Here is a 13,153-nt window from a genome sequence, read left to right as displayed (position 1 = left end):
GGGAGGTGGAAAAAAAAAAAAAAAAAAAAAAAAAAAAAAAGGGGAACATATAGAATGCTCGTCTACCAAGTCACCACTCGTAAAGCAAGGCATTTTTGTGGGATCTTTTTTGCTCGTAAATCAAAACACTCGTAAACTAGGGCACTCATAAACCGAAGTTTGACTATTAGAATAGCATTTCACTACTTGGATGGGGATATGATGAAGAAAATAATAACAATATTGATTAGACCAAGGTTAGAGTATGCAGCAGTTGTTAGTCACCACAAAAGAAAAAGTATATAAAGAGGAGACCTGATAGTGTTGTACAGGAATACAAGTGGAATGGACGTGTTGGATAGAAATGATTTAGTTGAGATGGAAGGGAGGATGCAACTAAGAGGACATAACAAGAAATTGAGAAAGGGGACTTGTTTGAAAGACATACAGTTTTCCATACAGGAGTATGGATAGAAGGAATGGACTAAACAAAGACATTGTTGAAGCAGGCAGTGTCCATAAAATGAAGGAAAAGTTGGTCAAATATAGATTGAGAGATAGGACAATCTGAGCTTGAGCTCAGGCCCTGCATACTACAAACAGGTAAATACAAATAAGAAATACATGCACACCCACATACACACACATTCCCTCCTTCCCTCCCTCACTCAATCACTCACATTCTTAATAAACAATTGATATATATTCTCTCTCTCTCTCTCTCTCTCTCTCTCTCTCTCTCTCTCTCTCTCTCTCTCTCTCTCTCTCTCTCTCTCTCTCTCTCTCTCTCTCTCTCTCTCTCTCTCTCTCTCTCTCTCTCTCTCTCTCTCTCTGCCTGGCCTGAGAGGAACAGTGTTGGCACCACCACACGGCACATCTTGTACTTTGACAGGTACTGAAGGACAAAAATTGGAGGTAAACAATGAGAAGGTAAGAAAATATTTGACCTACAGATTTTGTCTCCATTTTCATTTCTGAGTAAAATGATAACTTAGCTGTATTATACATACATAAAAATGACATGTCAAACTACTGAAAATATATTATCATATGGCACAGAATTTTCACATAAAGGAGTAATATAAAGTTCTCTTTCAATTGTTATATCAACAATAATCATTGCAATGTGTGTTTCTACTGCTTGGTCACTATAGATTATATTCTATCTCTCTATCTATATCTCTCCTTGCTCTCTCTCCCTTCTCAGGAATCTTCTGTCCAGGGGTGTCTCAGAAGTGTCTCCATCTCTCCCTGTTCCGGCACTCCCTTTCAACACACTCAATCCTGTTACTTCCAACTCTCTCGTTCCAATACTCACTCACCCCATTGATCCACTTCACAGGTGGTCTTCCCCTGACACCCCCTCCCTCAATCCTTCCCTCATACACTCTCTTCACGAATTCATTCTCCCCCATTCTCATCATGTGTCCAAACTATCTCAATGCACCACGCTTCACCCACTCCACCACTCAACACTCCACTCCTTTCGCTGTCACACCCATACCAAACCGCTCATACATGCTTTCATTACTTTCTCCATCCCATCCTGAAACACCACATGCACCTCTTATATATAACTCATTTCCACTGCATGTATTCTTGATTGCTGTGCTGCATTCCATGTCCACATTTTTGATGCACATGACAGAGCTGGCAGGATAATACTATTCCTTATTCCCCTCTTTACCTTCCTGCTCACACTTCTTCCTTTCATAACTCAATCCAATGCACCCACCACCTGTCTGCCCTTCACTGCTCTTTCCCTCACCTCACCTTCCATACTGCCATGCTTACATAAAACTGTCCCTAAATATTTAAACTCAGTCACCTCCTCCATCCTCTCCTCCCCTAACCTTATCCTACACTTCGTTGTACCCTCTGTTCTAACTCTGTACACCTTTGCAAAATCCATGAAATGCTCTCTCATCCTCTCAAATACTATAACCTTACTCTTTCCAGCATGAACTCAAAGCTTTCTCCTCTTACACACCCTGTCAGACTCATCCACTATCCTCTGCAGCGTCCCCTCATTCTCTTCCAACAACACTGTATCATCTGCAAACAGGCCTGCCACCAATGACTCCTCTGTACCTCTCAGCTTTGGACCAAGCTCCCCCATTCTGCCTTTCATTCTTTCTCTGTCCATGTACACATTAAAAAGCCATGGTGACATCACACACCCCTGTCTCACACCCACATCAACACCAAAACTCTCACTCAACTCACCATTCACGCATAGAGGCACTCGCATCCTCATAGAAGGATCGGATGCCCTCCAGCAAACGCCCCCTAAACCATATATCCTTAGAACATCCCACAACCCCTTCTTGTCAACCTCGTCATATGCCTTCTCTAGGTCCATGAAAGCAGCAAACAGCTTCCTATCCTTCTCTAGCTATTTTTCAACTAACATTTTTAGTACAAATATTTGGTCTACACAAACCCTCCCTTTCCTAAAACCCCCTTGATCATCACTTACAATTTTCTCAGTTATTTTCTTCATCCTCTCATTTAAAACCCTTCCATACACTTTTCTTGACACACTGAGTAGACTTATTCCCCTGTAACTATTACAATCACCTCTGCTTCCTTTCCCTTTGTACAGCAGCACAATAATAGCCTTTCTCTAGTCCTATGGCACCTCACCCTGTTCCCATGCTAGGTTACATATCCATAATATCCATTCCACAACTACACCTCCATATTTCAGCATTTCTGCTGTTATGCCATCAGCTCCCGGGGCCTTTCCTACTTTTAACTTATTCATTGCCTCCTCTATCTCCCCTCCCTCCACCCTCTCCTGTGGATCTGGCCGCCCCACATTGATCTTTATTCCTGCACTAGTCACTTCTTCTCTCCCTCCCACACTCTCATTCATTAAAGTTTCAAAGTGCTGCTTCCATACCTCCCTTATCTCCTCATTCCCTCTCACAAGCACCCAATCTTTCCTCTTCATCCTAAAAATGTCATTCTTTTCTCCCCCCATTTATCTTTTAACTTCTTTCCAGAAAAGTTTTTTATTCTCCTGATATTTAGCCGAAATTTTCCTGCCAAAATCCTCATCCACTCTCTTTACTTTCCCTAACCAATCTCTTTACCAACATCTTACTCTCCCTGTATTTTGTCCCATCTCCCTCTCGTTTCACCCGTCACATTTCTCTGTAACATTTTCTTGTAGTTCCTTCTTTTCTCCTTAATCCCTCCAAACATCAAAATTTTTCTCGGGAGATCCCTAATGACGCAAAAGTCAGCGAGAAATACACTTTGAAACTGAGAAAAAGTCATAAAAGATGTTTTATAGAAAATTTTCTGGCATACCCTGCCGTGAAGTCCATTTCTTTCCAGGTTGTTGCATTTGGCTGGACTTCAATGATTCCCGAAAAATTCCAACTTTTTACTGGTGCGACGTACAGAAAAAAATATTGAAGAAAAGTTGCTCATTTTATCACAATGGAGTCTGTAAAATATAGTTTACAATCTTTGACCTGGAAATTTACTGCCCACAGAGAGCAAAAGTTGTGGTGAAACTCAATAAATAGTTTTGGTAAATTTTTGTAGTTTTTTTTTTTTCTGGATTGAATCTCATTGAATAAAAGTTGTACAAAATCATCCGTATAACGCAACTGTGAAATCAGATTATAATTTGGACTGACCGTTTGGCTGAAATTCCATGATTCCCGAAAAATTCCAAGTTTTTACTGGTGCGACGTACAGGAAAATTTATTGAAGAAAAGTTGCTCATTTTATCACGATGGAGTCTGAAAAATATAATTTACAATCTTTGATCTGGAAATTTACTGCCTACAGAGAGCCAAAGTTGCAGTGAAACTCGAAAAAATATTTTTTATAGTTTATCATTCTGGAATCAAATCCCAATGAATAAAAGTTGTAGAAAATCATCCCTATAACTCAACTGTAAAATCAGATTATGATTTGGACTGACCGTTTGGCTGGAATTCCATGATTTCCAAAAAATTCCAACTTCCACTTCCCACTCCTCTGAACACTCCTGTGAACAAGATATTGGTTCATCTAGAACATCATGTATATCAGTGGAGGTGTCAAGACTACGGTCAGCACGCACACAACGAGCAGAAACTAAAGGAAGACCGCCGAAACAGATCGGCTGAGGGAACATAATCGCTCTGCAGATGCCATGATGTGTAGGCAGGAACTGTAGACTATTTTTAGCACGGAGTCGTCTAAGGGGCAAAAGAGGTGACAGTTAGTCACTTAGCATCGACAAATACATAGTTGCGCGCGCCGTTTAATTCCCAGAGAGCTTTTCGCTCTCCGGCGCTGGCGTCATGCTCATCAGAAAAAATTTACTGACGCCAGCGTCAGTGGTGTCATTAAGGGGTTAACTGCCTTTTTTATCTCATCCATCCACCACGCACTCCCTTTCTTTCCTTTTCCATATGACCTATTCCCGACTACTTCCTCAGTTGCCCTGACCACTGAACTCTTTAAACACCTAATAAACCTCATCCACTCCTTAATTGTGTTCTAACTGTGCTCTTGCTCTTCCAAGTACTTCCTCCACTTTCCTCCTATACATCTCCCTGTGGCCACTGTCATGCAGTTTCTCACTTGCCAGTTCCTTCCTACCCTTTTCCCTCTTCCCATTCCCTCTGAATTCCAATTTCTTTTTCATCCTAATATTGGCTACTATCTTGAAGTGATCAGATCCATTATATATTCTTCTCACAACTTTTGCATCTATTACTTATTAGATGTGATTAAGATAAATAACTTGTTCTTTTAGTAAACTCCAGAGTATAGTAAAACTATACAGGCAATCTCCATTAACTGACCACTCACTATTCAACATTTAAGATTTCTGATATGTCAAAGTGACTGCCTTTCTTGTTTTGACAAACTCTTTTCATAGTTTTTCATAGTTTCATTTCATAGATTTTTCAAATTTTATGCCAGATATTAATTTTCAAATACTAATTTTGAAACTGTGCCCCAGACATTCCCCTGCCCCCCAACTAATGCTGCGGATAGCAAGTCAAGTGGAAGTTTTTGCCTCACACACACACACTGTGCCTCGTAATTTGACAAGTGTTTGTCGCATCAAAGTGTTAACACATGGAACAGCTTGCGGGAAGAGGTGGTGGAGGCGAACAGTGTCCAACAAATGAAGGAAAGACTGGATAAATTGGAGAGGGGACTATTAGAGCTTAGCTCGGGCCAGGTAGACTACAAATAGGAAAATACACACACACACAGCACCTTGCCACTGGAGAAACCTACTGTATTTCTCCATTTTTGTATATTGTAGATTTTCAACCTAAAGACTGTCAAGAAATTAATAAACCATTTATTATTATTATCATTATTATTATTATTATCATCATTATTATTATTGTTATTGTTATTATTATTATTGTTATTATCACATACACAAACATACGTGTGTGCGCATGCGTGCTTGTACCTGCATGTGTATGTGTGTGTGTGTGTGTGTGTGTGTGTGTGTGTGTGTGTGTGTGTGTGTGTGTATTTACCTAGTTGTGAAATACAGGAAAAGAGCCGTACTAGGCTCGTGCTGTCCCATCTCCATAACGCTTATTATCCAGTTTGGCTTTAAATTCAGTGTGTGTGTATTTACCTACTTGTATTTACCTAGTTGTAATTTTACAGGGCCTGGGCTTACGCTCGTGTGGTCCCGTCTCCGTATCTATAATTATCCAACTTTTCCTTGAAGCTCTGCACACTCTTCGTCGATAATATTTCTTCACTTAGTCTGTTCCAAACCTCTATATTTCTTTGTGGGAAGCTATATTTCTTTATGTCTCTTTAGCATCTTCCCTTCCTCAGCTTTTTACTATATCCTCTAGTATTCCTTCTGGAAGGTTCTTCTCTTAGTAGCAATTTCTCATTATCTACTTCTTCCATTTTACTCAAAAGCCTGTGTGTGTGTGTGTGTGTGTGTGTGTGTGTGTGTGTGTGTGTGTGTGTGTGTGTGTGTGTGTGTTATCATGCAGGCATGCATGCCTGCATCAACACTATTATGGGCTTAGCAACTGACCTTATTCTTGTGGCACCAGTGGGGGAGGCGTGCCAGGAGCCTAACACTGGAGAAGAGCACCTTGGCCATGTCTGGGATGGAGGTGAAGGTGTTCTCCAGCACCACTGCTGCCACCCGGCTGCTCACCTCAGCCCGGCTCACACAGTCCACAGCCACTGCCCCACCTACCCAGGCCAGACAAAAAAAAAATCAATAGTTACATGGGTTAAAAACAGCATTACTACTGTATTGTCACTTCAGCTGTTGATATTCTTCCTATCATTCTGGCATAACTAATGTGATGTTCTACATAGGGAGTTTTCATGATTTTGAACTTGTTTTGCGAGTTTTAATTAAGAATTGCTATGACAGTTACATTTGCCTGTGAATGAAGTAGTATTCTTGAACTGCATTTCTACTGTAAATTCATTATTCTAACTGACAATTAGACATGTAGCGTATACCTATCGTGACATTCTCTGCAGAGTGAAGCCCCACAACAAGCATTTTTCTAACTACTGATTTCAAGTTTAGCGATAGGATAGAAACACTACTACTACTGCTGGGCCTGTGTCTGTGGAGGGCGTCAATTATTCGCATAAAATAATCATTCATGGTAGTGTGTGTCCCTTAACCTCCACATATGTGGGGCATCACCTGCACAGATACATGGGATTTCTTTATTTTTCCATAAAAAGAAACATCCATTGATAATTTTAAGTGAAGAGTTTCCCCATTATCCACGTCTTTCAGTTACACTTTATCAAAATTTGCCGTTAGAGAAATGCATAATCCTTAAGACACATGATTTATAATTATTTTTTTTTACAATCATCAACCTCTATCATTATATTTTTATATTTTGCTTCGAGCAATGAGGTGGTTCAAAGTTCAAACTGGCATAGAAAGACGAGTCCTCTGTGACTGATCCTCAGAAAGCTTAACATATTACCAAATTAGTATTATTCTTACTTCCACACTGACCATAACAGTAATGATGATGATGGTGGTGGTGAAAATAATGAGGATCATGATAATGGTGGTGGTGGTGGTGGTGATGATACTGATTGTAGTGATAATGATCATGATGATGGATGATGCTGATGGTGACAATGTGATGACAATACTCTCAGATAACAAAAATACAATGACTATTATGTACCTTATCAGAAAGGCTCAACTTTAGAGCATGCAATAAAAACTACAAAATTCCTTGCTCTTAACTCACCAGAGTAGCTTTCAGAGACTGACCTAGGGATCTGCCAAAAATTATGATCTTATTTTGATCAATGTCTGGGCGAGTCTTAAGGTAGGAGACGGCAGCTTGTGCATCCAAGTACAGCCCCTCCTCGGACGGTGCTCCCTGACTCAGGCCATACCCACGGTACTCCAGCAGCAGCAGGTTTACCCCTACGCAGCGGTACAAGCCATACACATTGCTCAGCCTGCCCAGGAAATAGGAAACAATGCAGGGGGAGGGGGCATGAGACCACTATATTCTCTCATACACACTTTCATTACTCATTCCATCCATTCTACTCACACCACAAGCACTCCTCAAATAACTCATTTCCACTGCCTGCACTCTAGACCTCTGACTTTCATTCTAGGCCCACGTTTCACTTGCATACGTGAGGGTTGGTACTATTATTGTAATTCTTAAATCCCTTTTTACCTCCATGCTCACACTTCTGCCATTCATGATTCATCCCAAGGACCTTACCACCCTTCTTCCTTGCAGTGCCCTTTCTCTTATCTCTCCTTCCATACCACCATGCTTACACATAACTGATCCAAGGTACTTAAACTCATTGACCTCCTCCATTTCTTCACCATTCAAAATTATTTTGCATTCTTTCTCACATTCAATTCCCACTCTATATGGGCATACAAAATTGACAAACTCACTTCTACTTCACTATCACTTTACTTTTGTTGACACACACACACACACACACACACACACATGACTATGAAGACAGATTGAAGGAGATGGAATTGACGACACTGGAACAAAGAAGGGAGAGAGGAGATCTGATCATGCTGTATAAGTTGGTAAATAAGTTTGATGAGGTGGATAGAGATGATCTCTTCTCAACTGCGAGAACGCAGGGGCTAAGAGGACATGGAAAGAAACATAATAAAGGAACCTGTTTGAGTGACTTGAAAAAGTATAGTTTACCACATAGAAGTGTTAACACATGGAACAGCTTGCGGAAGAGGTAGTTTAGGCGAGCACTGTCCAACATATGAAGAAAAGACTGGATCAATGTAGATATAGAGACAGGACTATTAGAGCTTAGCTTGGGTCCGGTAGACTACAAATAGGTAAATACAAATAAGTAGGTAAAAATACACACACACACACACACACAAACACACAAACACACAAAAGCATGCTCCAATAAAACTCTACAACATGGTATGCACCTGTGGCCAAGATTTCCAGCATTTCCATGAAAGTATATGAAGGTGGGGGCAGTGTGGATGGTTGAAGGGTCCTGTTTTATGAAAACAGCATGGAGCTTGGTACCATCACGGGCATACAGGAACAGGTTCTCTGATGGCAGGCCAAGTGTGGCAGGTGGCTGCACCAAAACTCTCGAATCGGGTGGGAAGTTAGGCCAGTACACTAGGAGGTCACTGACCTGGTACACCACGCCTGCATGTAGGAGAGAAGAAATAGTTTTGATACAGGATGTAAGGGGCGTGTGTGTGTGTGTGTGTGTGTGTGTGTGTGGAGGGGGGGGGGAGAGAGAGAGAGAGAGAGAGAGAGAGAGAGAGAGAGAGAGAGAGAGAGAGAGAGAGAGAGAGAGAGAGAGAGAGAGAGAGAGAATTAGATAAAAAATTAATGATAGGTAAAAAGAAAAATGTGAATGAGCAGACAGAATAATGGATATACCAAACAGGGAATAAGAGGGGGGATGGGAATGGAAAAACATGCCATTAAAATGGAGAAGTAGGAGTGTGAGAAGTAGTGTGCGGCAGGGATGAAGTGAATACAAGAGTTACTGTATTTCCTGCCATTAAGACACTTTTTTTCGAAAAAGAAGATTCGGAAAATCACCCTGCGTCTTATACCCCGATGGTTAGGTTTTGGTAGGACTAGGGGTTATTGTTACTGGTATAAGACCAACACCTCCATTCGACTCAAAAGTTCCTAATGTCCCCAGAATGAAATCAACCATATTTTGCGGCAGATATGTAGTTAAGCACGCTAACCACTATACTACCAAGACGCGCTAGACTAGAGGATGGTTAAAGGAAGGGATGGTGGGGAAGAAAAAGCATTAAGAAGAAGGAAAAGTCAAATGGTTGGGAAAATTTGGTGGTGAAGTTTAGGAAGGGAAGGAAATGATAAACAAAAACAAAAATACTAGAAAAAAAAAAAAAAAAGTGGATGGAGTTGAAACATTGAAAATAGCAAAGATAGAGAATGTGAGAGGGTGAAACAATAGGGAAATTTTTGCACACAACAAGAGAGTACATTTATAACCACTAAGTTTTCAAGTCTTCAAGCAAAAGAAACAAAACTGAAACAAACCCACAAGACAAAGAAACAAAAATAAACCCCAATAAGGTCAAGGCCTTACCTGAGAGAGCAAAAAGCAGCAGGAGTAGGGCAAAGAGACCCCCATACAGCCAGAACAGCACAAAAATCCCTACAACCACAGCTGAAGACGTCACCCAGAATCTCCGCATCACCGCCAACACCAGACCTGCCACAAATTTTATCACAGCAAAATCTGCCTTTTGCTTTGGGGTCATGTTTTCCTCCTCGCAGTCCTGGTTTCCATGGTGATGCCCATGGTGGTGGTGGTGATGGTGGTGGTGACAGACCCTGGGCCGTGGCGGAGGGTTGGGCGGAAGGCATGGCTGTCCACTCTCTAGGTCCTCATCTGCCATCCTATCCATGCGCACCATGGCCTTGGGATGGGCTGAGGTAGAGGAACACTTAATCTGCTTATGATATTGTCATTCTATCTATTGATACTTGGGATTCTGTTTGGCTCTCTGTCTGGGGCAGCAGAACAACGGTCCAGCCAAGCTTCCATCACAGAGGCTTGGCAGCTTACTTAAGCCTCTCAGGAACACCCTCTTGCCAGGACTGGGAGGTAGCCAGGCTTCATCCTGAAGATAAAGGCATTATAAATAAAAAAAATAAATAAAGATAAGAGGGTGTGAGAAAGGAGGAAACAAGGGAAATGAGTGGAGGAAATGGGATGGGAAAAGAAGAGAGGGAGGGTCAGGTAAAGGTGAGATAAAAAGGAGAGAAAAGGCATGAGTGGGAGGGAAAAAGATTAAAAAAGAAAAACTGGGAGGGAGGTGAAAGGAAAAGAAGAAAGAAATGAGAAGGAAGGAGAAAAATACGGGGACGGAGAGGGAGAAGAAAGAAAGGAAGTGGGGGAGGAGTGAACCAGGGAAAAGACTAACGGCGCAATAGGCCGCGACGGAAAAATAAAAAATAAGTAGGTGATGTAGGTGCTTATTTAGGTGTGTTCCTACTTACGTTGATTTATATCGTTTTCATTTTTTAGGCTAGAAAATGCTTATTTAACCGCAAAAAATATTTGAAATAATAAATGTATAAAAATACCTATAAACTGCAAAATCCTGCGATATAGTGAAAAATCTGTGATATAATACAATTTAAAAATCTGCGATACAGCGAGACTGCGATAAGTGAACCGCGATACGGCGAGGGATTAATGTACTTTAGAGAATTTGACAAGTGATTACTGTGTGGATAGCTAATTCAGTCTGCCATGACCTCACAGCACCACCTATGACAAATAAGCCCACCTCAAGATCACTCACCCACCACAATGACCCACAGCATGCATGGTGGGTTGCTCTATGCTGCCATCACCTACAATTAGCTCGAATTAGGGGTTTTGAGCCGAGCCCCAAACGGAGTCCGCCGTTTCAGCGGACCGACTTACGGGAGCCCCAATCAGGGTCTGCCGAAACTGCCGGGTTAGCAGGGGGGTCGAGGGGGGCAAAGTCCCCCTGTTAGCAGGTCATAAAGTTCGGTTGGAGTAGTTTAAATATGCTCCCCCACCCAAATACCCCGACTTCCCGCGGGTCCCCCAAGATCGTTGGGGGAAGGGGATTAATTCGGCTTCTTTACTTTTAAGTACTTCCGCCTTTATATTATGGTTGAGGGACATGTATTTTGTTTTTTTAACTATATATATGATATTTGGAGGCGTATTATCGTATTCTGGAGGCGCGGAGTCAATATCCACAATCACCTTGTATACTGGGAATACGAACCCGTGAAGCAGATTCAAAATGCGGTCAGTCAGGATTCACGTGCTCGAACAGCTCGGGCAGGAGGTTCGAGAGCCTTCACTGCTCTAGAACCCGCAGTACTGTTTAAGACGCAGTGTTGGGCGGATCACGGCTAGCCGGTGGCTTTGCTTGTGTCAGTGATAAACAATGAAGATACACTGTGTTTGGTGCCACGGACTCTACTTGGAGGACAGAAACCTTGCGATGAGGTGACAACCTACTAGAGAGAGAGGGCATGAGTGTGGTGTAGGCGGTTTATCTCAGCGCAGATGGCCTCTGGCGCCACGCCAGATGGTGAAGTGAGCATCGTTTGGTGGTTTCACTACGCTTCTCTCCCAAAACAAGCTTGGGGATCCAGTGAGTGCGTGGTTTCCATATGGGAAACACTAAATTCGTCGCAAACGCTAATTTTAGTGGTGGTGGGGGAAAAAATACCTAAATTTAGGGAATTTCCCTAGATCTAGGGAGTTCCAGTCATGTATGGTGCGTGGAAAGTATGAGTGCTTGTATGCGTCACTGTTAATGTGGTATGTTTGGTATTTATAGAGGTGTGTGTTACGAGTACGTTGACTGTTTGCGTTGTGTAGGTATGTTTGTGGGTCAATGTCAATGTGAGTGTTTGTGATCTTGTACATAAGTGTAAGTCTGTGTGCTTGTCTGCATAAGTGAAGAGCTTCCATGTTTATCTATTGTTTGATCGTGTTGTGATGTCAGGCGTTCGAGTGTAATTGTTTGTAATGAACCTAGCCGCCTTGGTGTTGATTTATTCTAACCTTTCAATGTTTCTGTGTGTGTAAATATCCCACACTGTGGAGCAGTATTTAAGTGTTGGTCTCACAAGTGTGTCATAAGCTATGTGTTTTATGTCAGGTGTGCAGTTACATAAATTCCTCCTCAGGAACCCCAGAGTTCGGTTGGCTGTGGCACCGATGTGGTCCATGTGAGTGTTGAACTTTAGGTTAGTGGTGAGGTGTACACCAAGATACTTGTGTGTGTGGACTGATTCAAATTCTGAATTATGGAGAGTAAGTGTGATGGATGGGGTTGTGAGCTCTGGTGAATCTTAATAGTTTGCACTTGTCAGGGCGAAAATGCATCTGCCAGGTGCGCTCCCACCGCTGGAGGGCGTCCGCCCCTTATCTCATTTCCTTGGCTCCCTTTATCCCATTGTTACCTCCTCCCTGGATCCCTCACCTTCCAGCGCTGAGGCACAACACAGGTGGCGGGGCACCCCCGGGGCAGGCGTGGAGCCGTGGACGAGCACCAGCAGCAGTAGGTTCCCTGGCGGGCTTGTGTCGGCACCTCCTGCAGGAGACAACACCGGCAGTCTTGCGGGGCACGTCGCGCCAGGCTGAGCCAGGCCAGTGTCGTCACCGTACCGCCGCCGAGACTGTACCGCCGTCAGCCGCAACAACACACACAGGGCCGGGGGCCGGGGGCTCCCACTTTCAAGGATATTTTCTAGTTTTAAGGGAGATACGGTGTCAGGAAATTTTCAAGTGCGTGATCTAAGGAATGTTTAAAGAAATTTTTAAGCAAATTTAGTGAAAAGGGGATAGATAGGTCATAAGAATTTCATAATAATGCAGGGGGTAAAGCTAGCGCAGTTTCCATCTAAAAGGAAAAAGAAAACGGTTAGCATCAGCTGACAGCACTGAAAATGCTAGTTTATAAGTTAGTCTAAAAAAATGTCATGGGTAAAACTCCGGGCCAAAGGTCTCATATGAACCATCATTCATGACTGCGCAGTCATGACTGATATGTATGAACTATGGAGGCCTCTACGATCACAAACTTTTACATACTAGACTGCTCGCCAAGGCCCTCCAAGTGAAGCCGGGCCCTAAGGGGCCGTGGGTGTTC

At 42.5% G+C, this 13,153-nt stretch overlaps 1 protein-coding gene across 1 annotated transcript; it reads right to left on the bottom strand.

The window, feature by feature from the left end:
• Nucleotides 1-6,022: 6,022 nt before the first annotated feature.
• Nucleotides 6,023-12,798, bottom strand: LOC127005222 (protein ABHD13-like). The gene is made up of 5 exons (XM_050873949.1): nucleotides 12,485-12,798; nucleotides 9,589-10,126; nucleotides 8,426-8,657; nucleotides 7,224-7,440; nucleotides 6,023-6,180 (listed from the first exon to the last, which is right to left on the bottom strand). The coding sequence occupies exons 2-5, from the start codon at nucleotides 9,917-9,919 to the stop codon at nucleotides 6,154-6,156; spliced, it is 807 nt and encodes a 268-aa protein (XP_050729906.1). The 5' UTR covers nucleotides 9,920-10,126; nucleotides 12,485-12,798; the 3' UTR covers nucleotides 6,023-6,153.
• Nucleotides 12,799-13,153: the final 355 nt, after the last annotated feature.

This window comes from Eriocheir sinensis, chromosome 29, assembly GCF_024679095.1.
Source record: "Eriocheir sinensis breed Jianghai 21 chromosome 29, ASM2467909v1, whole genome shotgun sequence".
NCBI classification, from domain to species: domain Eukaryota; kingdom Metazoa; phylum Arthropoda; class Malacostraca; order Decapoda; family Varunidae; genus Eriocheir; species Eriocheir sinensis.
Note: the sequence above shows the minus strand (reverse complement) of the source record. Positions and strands in the feature narration are given on the sequence as shown.

What these genes read in the sequence shown, in the direction of transcription:
- LOC127005222 (XM_050873949.1), bottom strand. Translation starts at nt 9,919, where the DNA reads ATGGTGCGCATGGATAGGATGGCAGATGAGGACCTAGAGAGTGGACAG. An exon ending in GCTGCTTTTTGCTCTCTCAG is followed by an intron (nt 8,658 to 9,588) that starts GTAAGGCCTTGA and finishes TCCTACATGCAG; the next exon opens with GCGTGGTGTACCAGGTCAGT. An exon ending in AGTCTCTGAAAGCTACTCTG is followed by an intron (nt 6,181 to 7,223) that starts GTGAGTTAAGAG and finishes TGGCCTGGGTAG; the next exon opens with GTGGGGCAGTGGCTGTGGAC.